Source organism: Engystomops pustulosus, chromosome 7 (genome assembly GCF_040894005.1).
Source record: "Engystomops pustulosus chromosome 7, aEngPut4.maternal, whole genome shotgun sequence".
Classification (NCBI taxonomy): domain Eukaryota; kingdom Metazoa; phylum Chordata; class Amphibia; order Anura; family Leptodactylidae; genus Engystomops; species Engystomops pustulosus.
The window spans coordinates 178,795,330-178,815,895 of record NC_092417.1 but is presented as its reverse complement, the minus strand read 5'-3'; the positions used below and the strand labels follow the sequence as shown (position 1 = coordinate 178,815,895).

General features: G+C 48.8%; 1 protein-coding gene across 1 annotated transcript; it reads left to right on the top strand.

Annotated features, from left to right (window-relative positions):
* Nucleotides 1-2,940: 2,940 nt before the first annotated feature.
* On the top strand, nt 2,941-19,567 carry LOC140069079 (catalase-like). The gene is made up of 13 exons (XM_072114401.1): nt 2,941-2,997; nt 3,611-3,779; nt 5,197-5,307; nt 6,314-6,444; nt 6,614-6,718; nt 7,553-7,678; nt 7,912-8,103; nt 8,929-9,081; nt 9,386-9,518; nt 9,707-9,837; nt 16,103-16,207; nt 16,747-16,827; nt 19,412-19,567. The coding sequence occupies exons 1-12, from the start codon at nt 2,956-2,958 to the stop codon at nt 16,825-16,827; spliced, it is 1,479 nt and encodes a 492-aa protein (XP_071970502.1). The 5' UTR covers nt 2,941-2,955; the 3' UTR covers nt 19,412-19,567.
* The last annotated feature ends 999 nt before the right edge of the window (nt 19,568-20,566 follow it).

Sequence of the window (20,566 nt, the reverse complement as noted above, 5' to 3'; positions counted from 1 at the left end):
TGCAGGGCCTCCAGTGTATCCTATGAGATGTAACATCACACTGCCTGTCTATACTATCTGTGTGCTGTGTGCAGGGTCTCCAGTGTATCCTATGAGATGTGACATCACACTGCCTGTCTATACTATCTGTGTGCTGTGTGCAGAGCCTCCAGTGTATCCTATGAGATGTAACATCACACTGCCTGTCTATACTATCTGTGTGTGCTGTGTGCAGGGTCTCCAGTGTATCCTATGAGATGTGACATCACACTGCCTGTCTATACTATCTGTGTGCTGTGTGCAGGGTCTCCAGTGTATCCTATGAGATGTGACATCACACTGCCTGTCTATACTATCTGTGTGCTGTGTGCAGAGTCTCCAGTGTATCCTATGAGATGTGACATCACACTGCCTGTCTATACTATCTGTGTGCTGTGTGCAGAGTCTCCAGTGTATCCTATGAGATGTGACATCACACTGCCTGTATATACTATCTGTGTGCTGTGTGCAGAGTCTCCAGTGTATCCTATGAGATGTAACATCACACTGCCTGTCTATACTATCCGTGTGTGCTGTGTGCAGAGTCTCCAGTGTATCCTATGAGATGTAACATCACACTGCCTGTCTATACTATCTGTGTGCTGTGTGCAGGGTCTCCAGTGTATCCTATGAGATGTAACATCACACTGCCTGTCTATACTATCTGTGTGTGCTGTGTGCAGAGTCTCCAGTGTATCCTATGAGATGTAACATCACACTGCCTGTCTATACTATCTGTGTGCTGTGTGCAGAGTCTTCAGTGTATCCTATGAGATGTGACATCACACTGCCTGTCTATACTATCTGTGTGCTGTGTGCAGAGTCTCCAGTGTATCCTATGAGATGTGACATCACACTGCCTGTCTATACTATCTGTGTGCTGTGTGCAGAGTCTCCAGTGTATCCTATGAGATGTAACATCACACTGCCTGTCTATACTATCTGTGTGCTGTGTGCAGAGTCTTCAGTGTATCCTATGAGATGTGACATCACACTGCCTGTCTATACTATCTGTGTGCTGTGTGCAGAGTCTCCAGTGTATCCTATGAGATGTGACATCACACTGCCTGTCTATACTATCTGTGTGTGCTGTGTGCAGGGTCTCCAGTGTATCCTATGAGATGTGACATCACACTGCCTGTCTATACTATCTGTGTGCTGTGTGCAGAGCCTCCAGTGTATCCTATGAGATGTGACATCACACTGCCTGTCTATACTATCTGTGTGCTGTGTGCAGAGTCTCCAGTGTATCCTATGAGATGTGACATCACACTGCCTGTCTATACTATCTGTGTGTGCTGTGTGCAGAGTCTCCAGTGTATCCTATGAGATGTGACATCACACTGCCTGTCTATACTATCTGTGTGCTGTGTGCAGGGTCTCCAGTGTATCCAGAGAGGAGCCATAAACCAGCATTGCAGGATGTAGCAGAAGACTTTGATGACTCCATATGTATGAGATCCTTGTGACTGCTGATGCGGATGTAGATATCCTGTACCTTGCGATCAGATAACATTAGGCTGATGACATGTGATTGTGTTTTTACACTTTGTATTGTTATATTTGGAGAATGTATAAAACATGTCAGAAATTAACAATAGAATTGGCTTTATCCATCTACAACAAAACCTTTGTGGTGCTGAAGAAGCAATTCTGTAAGGTCACTGTGTCTGGGCAATGCTGTGGGGGCGCTGTATTCGGCACTGCTGTGGTGTAATGTAATGGGCACTGCTATGGGGGCGCTGTGTCCAGCACTGCTGTGGTGTAATGTAATGGGCACTGCTTGGGGGGCGCTGTGTCCGACACTGCTGTGGTGTAACGTAATGGGCACTGCTGTGGGGGCGCTGTTTCTGGCACTACTGTGGTGTAATGTAATGGGCACTGCTGTGTGTGTGCGCTGTATTCGGCACTGCTGTGGTGTAATGTAATGGGCGCTGTGTCCAGCACTGCTGTGGTGTAATGTAATGGGCACTGCTGTGGGGGGCGCTGTGTCCGGCACTGCTGTGGTGTAATGTAATGGGCGCTGTGTCCAGCACTGCTGTGGTGTAATGTAATGGGCACTGCTGTGAGGGCGCTATGTCCGGCACTACTGTGGTGTAATGTAATGGGCACTGCTGTGGGGGGCGCTGTGTCCGGCACTACTGTGGTGTAATGTAATGGGCACTGCTGTGGGGGCGCTGTGTCAGGCTCTGCTATAGTGTAATGTAATGGGCAATGCTATGGGGGCGCTGTGTCCGGCACTGCTGTGGTGTAATGTAATGGGCACTGCTGTGGGGGGCGCTGTGTCCGGCACTACTGTGGTGTAATGTAATGGGCAATGCTATGGGGGCGCTGTGTCCGGCACTGCTGTGGTGTAATGTAATGGGCACTGCTGTGGGGGGCGCTGTGTCAGGCTCTGCTACAGTGTAATGTAATGTGGGGGGCGCTGTGTCCGGCACTGTTGTGGGTAGCGCTGTGTCCAGCACTGTTGTGAGGGCGCTGTGTCCGGCACTGTTGTGGGTAGCGCTGTGTCCAGCACTGTTGTGAGGGCGCTGTGTCCGGCACTGTTGTGGGTAGCGCTGTGTCCAGCACTGTTGTGAGGGCACTATGGTAGAACAGAAAACGGAGCGGCCGCTGTGGCTGATATTCGGAGGGTGCTGGATGGGGCCTCATACACTGTGACGAGGGGTGGAGCAGGGTGCAGTAATGTTGGGGTCTCGGATGGTCCCACATTCAGAGTCCTCCTGGTGGGTCAGGCCCCGGCATCACACATGGACCATCCACATGTCTCCTATTTACCCAGCAGGTATTCGTCACAGTGTGTCAGCGCAGGGAATGCACATTATCCTAGATATTAGTTATTTTCTGCGGACGCCTGAGGGAATGGGCCGGGACGCCTCTGCTTCACCGTCCTATAAAGCTGAGGAGTCGGCTCCGAGGGATCACTCAGCCCTCATCATGTCGGCCACAACTGACCAAACGTGGGACAATGCCTCACAGGTGATGATATATCCTCCTATTGTTCTATCCTCCTATTGTTCTATCCTCTGTCTGTTTCTTTCTTAATATCTTCCAGAATTGCTATAAATGAACATTTCTTGTACTATTTCTATAAGGTCGCCCCTCTGTTATTCCTCCTGTCACTGTATTACCCCGTATGTCCCGTCCCCTTATCTATGGGGCATTTCCTACACTCCCTCATTGCTCTCCGTGTCAGCAGGGCGGCCATCAGGTGGGGTTTAGTGTGACTGTGTTCAGGGGGGCCCAAGGAGTAGAAGGGACCCCTAGTCACAGGGGCAGGGAACTCACCATGCACATAGAGCCAGATTATAGAGCCCCAAAATTCCTAGTGCCCGCCTTGCGTTTCAGTGTGTAAGGACAGACCCGATTGATGAGGGCAACACCCACTTGTCACTTTATTCCTACATTTCCAGGAGGAATAGCAGAGGTGCAGCATAATCTAGAGCTATGAGTAATGTGATGGAATGTATCCGTTTCATATGGAATCTATAAGAGAATGTATCAGGTTGTAACAATAACTACGAATTGGTTGCTCTTGGCGACGGATTGATGTTTCCTTTGTGACAATGTATCTGTACCCCTCCACCCTCAGGCCCCTCCCCTGGTGTCCAGCGCCGGTGCACCCATAGGAGACATGATGGCGTCTCTGTCCGTGGGCCCCCAGGGGCCCCTGCTGCTGCAGGACGCTCAGCTGATTGATAATATCGCTCACTTTACCCGAGAGAAGATTCCGGAAAGAGTCGTCCACGCCCAAGGATTCGGTAAGTGGCTCCTGTCAGACAATTTTACAGAACGAGTCTTGTAGCTGGAGAACTACAAGGACCAGGAGGCACAGAGGGACCCCTGACCTCATAGGACACTGGTCCCAATGCCTGTAGCCCCCCAGCACCTACAGATATCATAGAGGGGTACGTCCACTCTCTGTTGTGATATTCATGAACCAGGAGGATTAGGATGATCACTGCTATAGGAACATCTTGTGTAATGGACTATAATTCTAATATCATCAGAACCGGGTTGAACCCATAACCACGATGCAGGGGTGTTGCACACTTTTTGCTGGGTAATGGACTGAAGCTCATTGAGGTTTCAGGTAGAAGTCTATGGGGAGGGGAGGGGGAGCAGTGAGTCACAGCAGCTAGGTCTCTACCAGTGTAACATAGAAGTCTATGGAGAGAAGAGGGAGTCACAGCAGCTAGGTCTCTACCAGTGTAACATAGAAGTCTATGGAGAGAAGAGGGAGTCACAGCAGCTAGGTCTCTGCCCAGAAGCGGCAAATGAGGAGCTACAGAGACTGCAGAGGAGGAGGAAGCTGCCAGATAATGCAGACTACAAGTCAGATAGTATAGATGTCTATGGAGAAGGGATGGGGAGCAGTGAGTCACAGCAGCTAGGTCTCTTCTCAGGAGCAGCAAATCAGCAACTACAAACTGCAGAGGAGGAGGTAGATGCTAGATAATGGCTGCAAGTCATATATATATAATGTATGTCTATGTAGATGGGGAGCAGTGAGTCACAGCAGCTAGGTCTCCTGCCAGTATAACATACAGGTCTATGGGGAGGGAGAGGGGGCATTGAGTCACAGCAGCTACGTCTCCTGCCAGTATAACATAGAGGTCTATGGAGAGGGGATGAGGAGCAGCGAGTTACAGCAGGGACGTCTCCTGCCAGTATAACAGAGGTCTATGGAGAGGGGATGGGGAGCAGTGAGTCACAGCAGCTATGTCTCCTGCCAGTATAACAGAGGTCTATGGAGAGGGGAGAGGGAGCAGCGAGTCACAGCAGCTAGGTCTCCTGCCAGTATAACATAGAGGTCTATGGAGAGGGGATGGGGAGCAGTGAGTCACAGCAGCTAGGTCTCCTGCCAGTATAACATAGAGGTCTATGGAGAGGGGATGGGGAGCAGTGAGTCACAGCAGCTAGGTCTCCTGCCAGTATAACATACAGGTCTATGGAGAGGAGAGGGGGCAGTGAGTCACAGCAGCTACGTCTCCTGCTAGTATAACATAGAGGTCTATGGAGAGGGGATGGGGAGCAGAGGAGAAAGCTGCTAGATAATGATGTCAGATGAGGTTTATGTAGAGCACCTACCACGTGACCTACCTTCCTTCGCACATGAGGAGAACGCTTGCTGTCTAGTTGGATATATACGTCTTCTTGTATTCTTGCTCTCTGTAGGAGTATTCGGCAAATTTGTGGTGACTAATGACATCAGCGATATCTGCAAAGCGGAAATGTTCCGGAGCGTCGGGAAAGAAACCAGAACCTTTGTCCGATTCTCCACCACAAGTGAGTTATATAATCTATAACGCGGGGACAGGGAGTAATCCAGAATTATGGTGTCACCACAGTCCACCCCTCATCACCCCTGACCCTGGCCCTGTAAGGGTCTGAGGACAATCCTGTGACCCCAATATGTAAGACTTCAGTGTTCTGGTGGCTGCCAATAAGGAATGCTGAATCCCTGGAGAGATGTGTAACCAGACCTTTGGGGGCGTGTCCTCACACTGCTGTGCTCTGTGCTGTCTGTAATCCGTTTAAGGTATTGGTCCTGGAGAGATGTGTAATCAGACCTATGGGGGCATGTCCTCACACTGCTGTGCTCTGTGCTGTCTGCAGCCAGTGTTAGGTATTGGTCCTGGAGAGATGTATAATCAGACCTCACACTGCTGTGCTCTGTGCTCTCTGCAGCCACTGTTTTGTATTGTCCCTGGAGAGATGTGTAATCAGACCTCACACTGCTGTGCTCTGTGCTCTCTGCAGCCAGTGTTATGTATTGTCCCTGGAGAGATGAGTAATCAGACCTTTTGTGTTATGTTAGTAGCAGCAGGACTGTGAAATATGGATTTATATTCCAGGATTGTCGCTTCTCCAAGCGCTCTCGGGCCATGTCCTCACACTGCTGTGCTCTTAGCTTCCTGCACTGTACTACTCCACAGCCTTTGAGTAACAGCTGAATCAGCTGCATAACATGGTTGTCACTTGCAGGAGCGGGGTGCAGGTATGAGCTCAGCAGCTTCTCCACGGACCTTAACACTGCTGTGCCCTTAGTTCTCTGCATGAGTCTGCTACACATCCCCTTCCCGCTCTGTGAAGGTTCTTGAAGACTCTTGGTTGGATCTAGCAGCAGTAACTCAGAGCTGAGGGGAGGGGCTGTGGAGTTATCTGATGCAGAGAGCTCTGAGCACAGCAGTGTGAGGATCAGGTACAATCCTGGAACATAGTCTTCCATACATTGTAGCTTTATTTGTATCCATGTCTCGTATGATGGAATTATCTGGGATCTCCTTTGCAGTTGGTGGCTCTGGATCTGCGGACACTGTAAGAGATTTTCGGGGAATGGCTGCAAAGTTTTACACGGAAGACGGGAACTTTGACCTTGTGATGCTCAGCATCCCAGTATTCCCTATCAATGACCCCATGAAGGTCAGTACGTGGCGGGGGTGTACCAGTCACCGGGGGGCGTCCATACGAGAAACGTGGAGAACGCATCCAGACCGGAGGGAGCGGCTGTCCAATGGCAGCGCCTCCACCATCTGTTTCCATTTCATGTTCCGGAAAGTTCTATAAAATGCTCTTCTCCATCTTTCCTCAGCTCCCATCTTTAATCCATAGCCTGAAACAAGATCCGAGGTCTCATATGTTTGATCAAAACTCCATGTGTGATTTTGTGACCCTGAACCCGGAGACTTTAAATGCGGTACAGAATTTTATTTGTTTTATTTTTGTTAAAATTTTGTGTTTTTTTCACCTAGAAACAGCGCCACCATTGTCCTCAGGCAGAGGTCGGTACTGCAGCTGAAGAGTGTAACTGATTATGGGGAGACCATTTTATTTGTGATCCCGAAACCCCTTACAAAAATGTTGTTAATGATGATGAGCCGACCCAAATGGGTTCAGCTGAACCTTGGAAAAAAAGTACCTGATCCAACCGATCATGGGTGTTAACCCTTTAAATGCAAGATGGCAGCACCGATTGCGGTTGTTACCAATGGAGCTGAGCCCAAGTGGTGAACCAGAACCAGTTTGGGTCCGATCATCCGTAGTTGTTAGGACTTTAAAGATTGATAAATAGTCATTTAATATTCCACCATTTACATATAATTGGATCACCTGACCCTTTGGGGGTGTCGGGGTAGCCCTGAGGCTTAGTCTTGTGAGTGGCCGCATTACTGGAGCCTCCAGACACAAGACCATGTAGTAAAATTCCGTAGTATCTGGGAAACCTGGAGCTGATATATGGATGGAAGTGTGTAGTCGTAGTCAGACAGGCAGAGGTGGGGGCTGGTACAGTTTTGTAATTTAGTAGATAGACAGCGAGTAAAGGCTATAAAACAATTGTTGTGGTTGATATTAGATCGAACGGACTAGATGATCACCACCAATGCATAGTACGAGAACCTCGAAGGACCCTATTGCTCAGGCACCGGAACATGGGGAGGGGCCCAAATAAGGGATCTGTCTTAGGGAACATTGATAAATCCTGGGGTCCTTCTCAGTGCTGATTGTCTTCTTCTCTGTCTCCCCCCTATAGATCTTCTATTTCTACTCTGACAGCGGGATTCCGGATGGATACAGACACATGAATGCTTATACTTGTCACGCCTATAAATTAGTCAATAAAGATGGAGGGTTTGTGTATGCAAAGTTTCAATTTAAGGTAATTATCCTGAATGGTCTGGGGGTCCCTAATGGGTGAGCTTAGACCTGTGCCCGTCCTTCATTACAAGAGGGTGGACATCGGAGCACATGTAGTAATCTCTGCATAGAGCTCCCCCTAGTGGCGCCCATAGGTAGCCAATATTACAATATCATGTAGCCATCCCAGTGGGACCTGATTGCCTTGTGGTTATCGTTTCGCTCTCTGACTGCCTTATGGTTTTTTCCTTTTAGTCCGACCAAGGCAAAAAATTCCTGACCCCTGAGGAAGCAAAAAGATTGGCCGGAGCCAAACCCGACTATGCTGTCAGTGACCTGTACCGTGCCATAGAGAAGGGGAGCTACCCGACCTGGACCCTGTACATCCAAACCATGACCCAGGAACAAGCAAAGAGCCTGGGGTACTACTACTCGGACACCACTAAGGTGAGGATGGATGCTACGGGATGAGGATGGGGAACCTTAATAATAGGGTGTCCTTACACCCCAATAGTGCAGATCCTGCCTTAATTACTCCCCAAACACATACATGTAGCCCCAAAACTGACCCCATACCAGCAATGGGTCATATAAACCTATGACCCCTGCGTCTCTAACCCAAAGGGAATCCTAAAAGTTACAATGCAAACCCCAAAAATGATCCCCCGAAACTGCACCCACTAACTTCATCTCACACAGACCCAATGGCACCAAACTTCCCAAAATCCAAGGTTCCCAATTATCATCCCCAATTGTCCAGTATCAATCCTGAAAATTTAGACCTCTCCCAGTTCTTTTGTGGGAACCCCCTCCAAGAAGTGGGCGTTCCCAATTTAGGGTAAGGGCAGGTCCCTATATTTTGGTTAGTATGTATACCACCGCCCCTGAAATCCCAGAATCATCTGACACCCCACTAGCACCCCATTTATCAGTGACCGGCTATTGTCAGTGCCCCCTGTTATTTATGTCATTAGTGCCCCCAATTAACTTTTTTGGCACCAAATCCTATATATAATAATGTAAAATCAAGACCCCGCCCCATAAACATCCAGTGATACTTCCGGCCCTTTAACCTCTAAGATGCCAACACTGAAGGGGTGGAATAGTGAAGGATATCGGCCCCCAATTAACAAAACTCATCCCACAAAAACCAAGCCCTCCTCTATGTATAAGAATGGGATAAGGTGCCACTGGAGCTCCGCCTTCATGTCACTTTTACTGTAGGTGGTAAAGCAATACTTGGTGTAATTTTCAGTATTTTCTACCCTCCAGATCTGGGATGAGGCCTCCTTCCCCCTGACACCGGTGGGGACGCTCACTTTAAACGAAATCCCCGAAAATTATTTTGAGTTCACGGAGCAGGCGGCCTTTGCTGTCCGTAACCTTGTCCCGGGAGTCGAGGGAAATCAGAATAAAATGTTTATTGTAAGTAACAAAAAATTGTAACAACTTTTATCCAGTTTGAGCAACTTTCAAAATTCTGCTGTTGTCATTGGAGACAGACTACAGTTTAGCCCTTTCCTGTAGTCAGACATGTGACCTGATGATTCTGGTTTTGGTTACATTGTGGACTATAGAAGGGAATGAGCGATGGTTAAAGGGAAGCAACAGAATAAAGAAGTCAAAACCAAAATGTTAAAGGGATGATCAGACCCCCCTATGCAATGCACAACATAAGGGGCTGCAGCGGAGACTCCTCACCTCAGACAGAACTTTTATCTCCTTTCAGGCCCGTTCTTTCGCCTACCCCGATGCACAAAGGGCTCGGATCGGGTCAAATTTTGCGCAATTGCGAGTGAATTGCCCCATCGCTCCAGTGAAAAATTACCATAGGGACGGAGCTATGACTTATAATAACCAAGGTAAGTGTAAGGTTATTATATAAGAGGGGTCAGAGGGTGAGGAGGTCACAGGAGGGGGGCGAGAGCTTTCCATATAATAGATGGGAACGTAATAAACTTAAAGGGGAAGTGCGGATTGATGGAGTTAAAGGGGCGCTCCACTCATCTTACATCCTGTTGTGCTGCTCTTCTGTTTTGTTTCCATGAAGGAAGCGCAGTCAATTACTATCCTAACACATCCGGGGGCCCCGCGCCGGACCCCCTGTATAAGGAGACCCCCTACCACATATGTGCTGAAGTGAACAGGAACCAGGAGGAGGATGCAGATCATTGCACCCAGGTATCACACACTGCGTCTACAGTACTGAACTCACAGTAAAGATCACAACTAAGATCATTTACCCTTTAAAAGGAACCTGTCAGCAGCTGTGACCATACGGACTGCAGCCAGTGTTATGTATTGTCCCTGGAGAGATGTGTAATCAGACCTCACACTGCTGTGCTCTGTGCTCTCTGCAGCCAGTGTTATGTATTGTCCCTGGAGAGATGTGTAATCAGACCTCACACTGCTGTGCTCTGTGCTCTCTGCAGCCAGTGTTATGTATTGTCCCTGAAGGGATGTGTAATCATAATTTTGTGCATGATGTTGTTAGCAGCAGGGACACATCTCTCCAGGGACAATATGTAACACTGGCTACAGAGAGCACAGAGCACAGCAGTGTGAGGTCTGATTACACATCTCTCCAGGGACAATACATCACACTGGCTGCAGAGAGCACAGAGCACAGCAGTGTGAGGTCTGATTACAAATCTCTCCAGGGGACAATACATCACACTGGCTGCAGAGAGCACAGAGCACAGCAGTGTGAGGTCTGATTACACATCTCTCCAGGGACAATACATAACACTGGCTGCAGAGAGCACAGAGCACAGCAGTGTGAGGTCTGATTACACATCTCTCCAGGGACAATACATAACACTGGCTGCAGAGAGTACAGAGCACAGCAGTGTGAGGTCTGATTACACATCTCTCCAGGGACAGTACATAACACTGGCTGCAGAGAGCACAGAGCACAGCAGTGTGAGGTCTGATTACAAATCTCTCCAGGGGACAATACATCACACTGGCTGCAGAGAGCACAGAGCACAGCAGTGTGAGGTCTGATTACACATCTCTCCAGGGACAATACATAACACTGGCTGCAGAGAGCACAGAGCACAGCAGTGTGAGGTCTGATTACACATCTCTCCAGGGACAATACATAACACTGGCTGCAGAGAGTACAGAGCACAGCAGTGTGAGGTCTGATTACACATCTCTCCAGGGACAGTACATAACACTGGCTGCAGAGAGTACAGAGCACAGCAGTGTGAGGTCTGATTACACATCTCTCCAGGGACAATACATAACACTGGCTGCAGAGAGCACAGAGCACAGCAGTGTGAGGTCTGATTACACATCTCTCCAGGGACAATACATAACACTGGCTGCAGAGAGCACAGAGCACAGCAGTGTGAAGTCTGATTACACATCTCTCCAGGGACAATACATAACACTGGCTGCAGAGAGTACAGAGCACAGCAGTGTGAGGTCTGATTACACATCTCTCCAGGGACAATACATAACACTGGCTGCAGAGAGCACAGAGCACAGCAGTGTGAGGTCTGATCACACATCTCTCCAGGGACAATACATAACACTGGCTGCAGAGAGCACAGAGCACAGCAGTGTGAGGTCTGATTACACATCTCTCCAGGGACAATACATAACACTGGCTGCAGAGAGCACAGCAGTGTGAGGTCTGATTACACATCTCTCCAGGGGACAATACATAACACTGGCTGCAGAGAGCACAGAGCACAGCAGTGTGAGGTCTGATTACACATCTCTCCAGGGACAATACATAACACTGGCTGCAGAGAGCACAGAGCACAGCAGTGTGAGGTCTGATTACACATCTCTCCAGGGACAATACATGACACTGGCTGCAGAGAGCACAGAGCACAGCAGTGTGAGGTCTGATTACACATCTCTCCAGGGACAATACATAACACTGGCTGCAGAGAGCACAGAGCACAGCAGTGTGAGGTCTGATTACACATCTCTCCAGGGACAATACATCACACTGGCTGCAGAGAGCACAGAGCACAGCAGTGTGAGGTCTGATTACACATCTCTCCAGGGACAATACATCACACTGGCTGCAGAGAGCACAGAGCACAGCAGTGTGAGGTATGATTACACATCTCTCCAGGGACAATATGTAACACTGGCTACAGAGAGCACAGAGCACAGCAGTGTGAGGTCTGATTACACATCTCTCCAGGGACAATACATCACACTGGCTGCAGAGAGCACAGAGCACAGCAGTGTGAGGTCTGATTACACATCTCTCCAGGGACAATACATAACACTGGCTGCAGAGAGCACAGAGCACAGCAGTGTGAGGTCTGATTACACATCTCTCCAGGGACAATACATAACACTGGCTGCAGAGAGCACAGAGCACAGCAGTGTGAGGTCTGATTACACTTCTCTCCAGGGACAATACATAACACTGGCTGCAGAGAGCACAGCAGTGTGAGGTCTGATTACACATCTCTCCATGGGACAATACATAACACTGGCTGCAGAGAGCACAGAGCACAGCAGTGTGAGGTCTGATTACAAATCTCTCCAGGGGACAATACATCACACTGGCTGCAGAAAGCACAGAGCACAGCAGTGTGAGGTCTGATTACACATCTCTCCAGGGACAATACATAACACTGGCTGCAGAGAGCACAGAGCACAGCAGTGTGAGGTCTGATTACACATCTCTCCAGGGACAATACATAACACTGGCTGCAGTGAGCACAGCAGTGTGAGGTCTGATTACACATCTCTCCAGGGGACAATACATAACACTGGCTGCAGAGAGCACAGAGCACAGCAGTGTGAGGTCTGATTACACATCTCTCCAGGGGACAATACATAACACTGGCTGCAGAGAGCACATAGCACAGCAGTGTGAGGTCTGATTACACATCTCTCCAGGGGACAATACATAACACTGGCTGCAGAGAGCACAGAGCACAGCAGTGTGAGGTCTGATTACACATCTCTCCAGGGACAATACATAACACTGGCTGCAGAGAGCACAGAGCACAGCAGTGTGAGGTATGATTACACATCTCTCCAGGGACAATATGTAACACTGGCTACAGAGAGCACAGAGCACAGCAGTGTGAGGTCTGATCACACATCTCTCCAGGGACAATACATAACACTGGCTGCAGAGAGCACAGAGCACAGCAGTGTGAGGTCTGATTACACATCTCTCCAGGCACAATACATAACACTGGCTGCAGAGAGCACAGAGCACAGCAGTGTGAGGTCTGATTACACATCTCTCCAGGCACAATACATAACACTGGCTGCAGAAAGCACAGAGCACAGCAGTGTGAGGTCTGATTACACATCTCTCCAGGCACAATACATAACACTGGCTGCAGAGAGCACAGAGCACAGCAGTGTGAGGTCTGATTATACATCTCTCCAGGGACAATACATAACACTGGCTGCAGAGAGCACAGAGCACAGCAGTGTGAGGTCTGATTACACATCTCTCCAGGAACATTACATAACACTGGCTGCAGAGAGCACAGAGCACAGCAGTGTGAGGTCTGATTATACATCTCTCCAGGGACAATACATAACACTGGCTGCAGAGAGCACAGGGCACAGCAGTGTGAGGTCTGATCACACATCTCTCCAGGGACAATACATAACACTGGCTGCAGAGAGCACAGAGCACAGCAGTGTGAGGTCTGATTACACATCTCTCCAGGGACAATACATAACACTGGCTGCAGAGATCACAGAGCACAGCAGTGTGAGGTCTGATCACACATCTCTCCAGGGACAATACATAACACTGGCTGCAGAGAGCACAGAGCACAGCAGTGTGAGGTCTGATTACACATATCTCCAGGGACAATACATAACCCTGGCTGCAGAGAGCACAGAGCACAGCAGTGTGAGGTCTGATTACACATCTCTCCAGGGACAATACATAACACTGGCTACAGAGAGCACAGCAGTGTGAGGTCTGATTACACATATCTCCAGGGACAATACATAACACTGGCTGCAGAGAGCACAGAGCACAGCAGTGTGAGGTCTGATTACACATCTCTCCAGGCACAATACATAACACTGGCTGCAGAGAGCACAGAGCACAGCAGTGTGAGGTCTGATTATACATCTCTCCAGGGACAATACATAACACTGGCTGCAGAGAGCACAGAGCACAGCAGTGTGAGGTCTGATTACACATCTCTCCAGGAACATTACATAACACTGGCTGCAGAGAGCACAGAGCACAGCAGTGTGAGGTCTGATTATACATCTCTCCAGGGACAATACATAACACTGGCTGCAGAGAGCACAGGGCACAGCAGTGTGAGGTCTGATCACACATCTCTCCAGGGACAATACATAACACTGGCTGCAGAGAGCACAGAGCACAGCAGTGTGAGGTCTGATTACACATCTCTCCAGGGACAATACATAACACTGGCTGCAGAGATCACAGAGCACAGCAGTGTGAGGTCTGATCACACATCTCTCCAGGGACAATACATAACACTGGCTGCAGAGAGCACAGAGCACAGCAGTGTGAGGTCTGATTACACATATCTCCAGGGACAATACATAACCCTGGCTGCAGAGAGCACAGAGCACAGCAGTGTGAGGTCTGATTACACATCTCTCCAGGGACAATACATAACACTGGCTACAGAGAGCACAGCAGTGTGAGGTCTGATTACACATATCTCCAGGGACAATACATAACACTGGCTGCAGAGAGCACAGAGCACAGCAGTGTGAGGTCTGATTACACATCTCTCCAGGGACATACATAACACTGGATGCAGAGAGCACAGAGCACAGCAGTGTGAGGTCCGATTACACATCTCTCCAGGGACAATGCATAACACTGGCTGCAGAGAGCACAGAGCACAGCAGTGTGAGGTCTGATTACACATCTCTCCAGGGACAATACATAACACTGGCTGCAGAGAGCACAGAGCACAGCAGTGTGAGGTCTGATTACACATCTCTCCAGGCACAATACATAACACTGGCTGCAGAGAGCACGGAGCACAGCAGTGTGAGGTCTGATTACACATCTCTCCAGGCACAATACATAACACTGGCTGCAGAGAGCACAGAGCACAGCAGTGTGAGGTCTGATTACACATCTCTCCAGGAACAATACATAACACTGGCTGCAGAGAGCACAGAGCACAGCAGTGTGAGGTCTGATTACACATCTCTCCAGGGACAATACATAACACTGGCTGCAGAGAGCACAGGGCACAGCAGTGTGAGGTCTGATCACACATCTCTCCAGGGACAATACATAACACTGGCTGCAGAGAGCACAGCAGTGTGAGGTCTGATTACACATATCTCCAGGGACAATACATAACACTGGCTGCAGAGAGCACAGAGCACAGCAGTGTGAGGTCTGATTACACATCTCTCCAGGGACATACATAACACTGGCTGCAGAGAGCACAGAGCACAGCAGTGTGAGGTCTGATTACACATCTCTCCAGGGACATGCATAACACTGGCTGCAGAGAGCACAGAGCACAGCAGTGTGAGGTCTGATTACACATCTCTCCAGGGACAATACATAACACTGGCTGCAGAGAGCACAGAGCACAGCAGTGTGAGGACTGATTACACATCTCTCCAGGGACAATACATTACACTGGCTGCAGAGAGCACAGAGCACAGCAGTGTGAGGTCTGATTACACATCTCTCCAGGGACAATACATAACACTGGCTGCAGAGAGCACAGCAGTGTGAGGTCTGATTACACATCTCTCCAGGGACAATACATAACACTGGCTGCAGAGAGCACAGAGCACAGCAGTGTGAGGTCTGATTACACATCTCTCCAGGGACAATACATAACACTGGCTGCACAGAGCACAGCAGTGTGAGGTCTGATTACACATCTCTCCAGGGACATACATAACACTGGCTGCAGAGAGCACAGAGCACAGCAGTGTGAGGTCTGATTACACATCTCTCCAGGGACAATACATAACACTGGCTGCAGAGAGCACAGAGGACAGCAGTGTGAGGTCTGATTACACAATTACACATCTGTCCAGGGACAATACATAACACTGGCTGCAGAGAGCACAGAGCACAGCAGTGTGAGGTCTGATTACACATCTCTCCAGGGACAATAGATAACACTGGCTGCAGAGAGCACAGAGCACAGCAGTGTGAGGCCTGATTACACATCTCTCCAGGGACAATACATAACACTGGCTGCAGAGAGCACAGAGCACAGCAGTGTGAGGCCTGATTACACATCTCTCCAGGGACAATACATAACACTGGCTGCAGAGAGCACAGAGCACAGCAGTGTGAGGTCTGATTACACATCTCTCCAGGGACAATACATAACACTGGCTGCAGAGAGCACAGAGCACAGCAGTGTGAGGTCTGATTACACATCTCTCCAGGGACAATACATAACACTGGCTGCAGAGAGCACAACAGCAGGGAAATAATTTGGCGTTTCCCTTTTCACAGCCTCGGATATTGTACCAGTCATTGTCCGCAGCTCACAAGCAGAGACTGGCATGTAACCTGGCAGGAGATGTTTACCTGACGAGGAAAGACATCCAGGATCGGGTGGTAAGTACCATATGGTATGGAGTGAATGCCCTGCCCCTTTAGTGATAGACCACGCCCCCTAGACCAGGTGCATTGCATTTACTCATGAACTTAATTAATATAAAATCCAGGGCCACAGATTATACAGGACAATCCCATAGACATTGACTGACCTGACCCGTGACCCTTGGCTGTTCCTGGCGCTGCCATAGACAATGAATGGAGCAACAGTAGGTACAACCTGTGACTTCATGCACTAAGGGTAAAGGGATGTCGTGATTATTGGTCAGACCCCTCCTAGTATGTAACCAGGACTGAGAAAACCCCTTTAAGAGTCCAATTTCTCATAAAACCACTCAATACAATATTGGAAGGCCACGGATTGGCTGCAGTTCACTCCACAACCTCCGAGGGGAGCTCTCATGTATATAGAATCTTGTCATATCATGTTTTTTTTAAAATGTTCTCATCCCATGACACATTCCGTATATCTGGGGTCAGGGGGGGGGGCACATCCATATCTTAAAATGTTGATGACCTGAACTGATTCTGTCTCTTAGATTGAAATCTTTAGTAAAGTGGATCCTGACTTTGGTGATAAATTGAAGACCCTCATGGATGAGCTGTGTGCATCCGCATAGGTAAGGCTTGTGTGTTATGGGGGGCGACTATCCACCTTATCAAAACTGATGGCCCGTCCTCGGGATCTCCAGATCAGCTCTAACTATACTTGTCTTTTACTGTACTACATATAGTGGCGGTTTTAGGTACTGCAGCGCTGCCTTGTAGACTGTAATAGGAATCTAAATCTTCCCCTTTAAATAGGGGGTCTCCTGCTATGGAAACAATCCTAAGAGCCGTGCTCTACGCTGATCTCCAGAGGTCCTGTCTCGGATCCTTGCATATCTCACATTGATTAACCCATTTAAAGGGGATCTTTAAACACCAACTTTTTGACTCCTTTAAGAGGTATTTTCCCACTAATTACGGTGCAGTTGGAATTTTTTCTCTAGTCCTCACCAATCCTGAGTAATTAGTGATGTTAGTTTCAGCATCATTATGCTAATTAGGTTCTAATGGTTGGAGCTAGACTGTGCTAAGGCTCAGCACCGCCCACCTGACTGCAGGGAGCTCACTTCTCATTCAGATTGGTGAAACTAATGCCATGGATTGCTCCGGAATGGTGAGGAATAGAGACAAAATTCCATCTGTGCCGGAATCTCTGGAGAGGCGGCTATCAAACGGGTCAGAGTGATGGAGATGTTGGAGGTGGTGATGGTTCCACTTTAAATCCGCCTTTAGCGGTGCCAGAAGGTGAAATCCCTTTAATATGGCATCAGATAATCCAATGCTTGTTTCCAATTCACCATTGCAAAGGGAATCTGTTATCAGCACAGTCAAAACTGCTGACAGATTCCCTTTAAACACTATGCAAGGTTTTCCCATAGCCATAGTGGGTTGCAAAAGTCTTCATACCCCTGAGCTCAGCAACACAAGTGTCGAGTATCAGTAAAGTGTAAAGAAAACGATACATTCTTTGACACATTGTAGCGAATTCCATGTTCCGATTCCCTGATCCGAGGGGCGTGAATACTTTTACAACCCCCTGAGCCTGTGAATACCCGTGACCTTACGCCCTCCGCCCCCCTCATGGATTTTTCCAGCCTCGGCACCGCTGGCCACATCTCCGGAATACAGAACAGATATTGGTTAATCAATAATGGGGGTTGTAGTGTCCGAGGCGACTGCTCAAATAAATGGGATGAAGAAATAAACGACCCACCAGTACCGGCGCCAACTTGGCAAAACTACCGAAAAATAGTGAACTCTGCCCCCGTCTAATCGCACGATCAAACTCCGGATCAGTGGAGGGGACTGGGATATCACACGCATTACAGCGCAATGTTTGCCGTGTCTGAGGTAACACGGGTCACTGTGCGCTTAAAGGGAACCCGTCAGCAGGCAGCGCCAGCTTGAAAGCCGCCATATTGGATCCAGCGGAGGTATTTCTAATGGGGAGGGGTAGTGTAACGGATCAGAGAAGACCAGAATTGTGTTTGGAACCGATTGGTCCAATCAGATGTGGATCAGAAGTTATCAGCCCAGAGATTCTCCATAGATTCTCCAGCGCCTTCAGCTCTGTGTTCAGCACCAGGGACAACACATCACGTAGCTGTGCATCACAGGGGATGTTCCCAGTTGTTGTTCTTCCCAGTGTGTTGAACCACACATTTTACAGATCTGATTGCGGCAATCAATATCTGAGACAATTCTGGTCTCCTCTGACATCTTCACAATGGAAAAACATGTTCTGGGTCCAATATGGCAGCATTTTCAAGATGGCGGCCGTGTTCTGGACACAACCTAAAAGATAGACCCCTCACCTATTACTTGCTGGGGGGGATCAGATGTATAATTTTCCCTTTCATCACTACATAAAAGGAGTCCTGGGACACCAACCAATTTGGAGAACGGGGTCTCGGGTCTCTTCTACCCCTTAATGAACAGGGTACAGCGAATAAAGTATCGGTGATCAGCAGCAACATTCATTTGGGGGTTGAAGTGACCCCTGTCCTTTAATTGTTGGAGTTCCCACACCCATGGGCAGGTCAATCCCTAACTTGCTGTAACCACAGCCCACCCATACTGCCGCTTCACACACTGTTACACTGTTCAGGAGCACATCCCCCCTCCTACTGTGTGAGATTACATCAGGCAGGAGGAGGAGGAAGTGCTGAGAGAACAGAGGAGGGACAGTGTAATAGTATGGGATGCTACAGCACAGAGGGGCCCTGGTAACACCCTCCAGGAGCAATTCAGGCTAATTAGCATAATTATAAAAGTTGATTTTAGAAGGAAGGGAGACCATGTATAACAAATATAAGCAGATACCACAGTCCTGGAGTGTGGATCTATGAGTAATGTCCCTGGTTTATCAGGATTTTGTCAGTAGATGTCAGTTGTTTCATACCTGAGCTGGACTAAGGTGACATAAAGCTGACATTTATGGGGGGGATCCCAGCATCAAGACTGATCCCAGAAAGAATCCCATGAGAGATCAGGATCAGATGTGGCGCCTGCGTCCTATTTGTATAGGACCAGTGGATCTATAGGAGGCGCCTTACACCTATACATATATATACACACACACTGAGTATCTCTCCACAATGAGTTATTTGTTTCCTATATTTTCCATATTTCTGACTCTTCTTCTTCTTGTATCAGGGAGACCCCGGAGACCCCGAGGCCGGCGCTGCCCCAGACCCGCTGTATCTCCCTGCATTTGCCAATGATCCATGTATTGCAGCTGCTTTTTGGGGACAAAGGGCGTCTTTTGGGCTCGGAATGTTATTTGCCAGGGAATAAATTATTACATTACAATCTGTTTGGTGTCTGGTGTCTGAGCAATCATAGGAACACGGCCAAAGCCCCGTACAGCAGCGACTACAACCCCCAGCATGCGACTGGAGCCCAGCACATCATGTGTGCAGGAGTATGGGCTGTAGTACCTTGTATCGCCTGTGGAGGCAGTGTAGGGGCATTGAACACTTACTGCAGACCACCCCATCCATGCCTGGGGGTCTCTATGATCAGATAATCATCCCTACAGACTTTGTATAGGGCTCATCACATGACCACAGGTTTTTGCATTAAAGTTAAATTTTTATAAACTTCCAAAGAAAAAAGAATGAGAATATACTGTCCTGTAATGACAGCGCTGTCCAGCAGGAGGCGCCCCAGTCACCTGCATTGATCCCTTCTGTATCACAGGTTTTAATCGTATTGGCATCCTGAGTTCACCAATACAATAGAAAGATGATGGAGAAATTTGGATTGTAGCTTCCCTCCGGGGTCCCCTGAAGAGGAAGAATCAGGGGACCCAGAGCAGGAGCTCAAACATTAATCCATCTCTATCCACACCTTCCCGCCCCTCATGTAGTCCTGGCAGCCAAATAGCTCTGAGCAGGGCACGTCCCGGGCTATTGGATCACAGGAGGAAGCTTTGAGTCCTAGCTAGCAAACTCTGTGTTGGGGTGAAGGCCTGAGTGCCCACAGAAAGGGCTCTGAGTGCCACCCGTGCCATAGGTTCGCCATCACTGTCCTATTGCTATTGTCCTCTCTCTACCCCTATCACTCCATTCCCCTCTCTATCAACCCTCCCCCCCCCTCCTCTCTCTAATACTCACTCCTCCCCTTCCCTCTATGGTCCTCTCTCCTCCCCTCCACCCCCTTGCTCCTCCCCTCTATGCTCCTTGCTCCACCCCTCTATTCCCCTCTCCCCTCCTCTCTATACTACTCACCCCTCCACTCTAAGCCCCTTGCCCCTCCCCTCTATGCCCCTTGCTCCTCCCCTCTCCCCCTCATCTCTGTACTCCTCTC

Excerpts from the sequence above, each read along its gene's own strand:
- LOC140069079 (XM_072114401.1), top strand. The coding sequence starts at position 2,956 with ATGTCGGCCACAACTGACCAAACGTGGGACAATGCCTCACAG. Across the intron at positions 6,719-7,552 it reads ACCCGGAGACTTTAAATGCG|ATCTTCTATTTCTACTCTGA; the intron begins GTACAGAATTTT and ends TCCCCCCTATAG. Across the intron at positions 9,082-9,385 it reads ATCAGAATAAAATGTTTATT|GCCCGTTCTTTCGCCTACCC; the intron begins GTAAGTAACAAA and ends ATCTCCTTTCAG.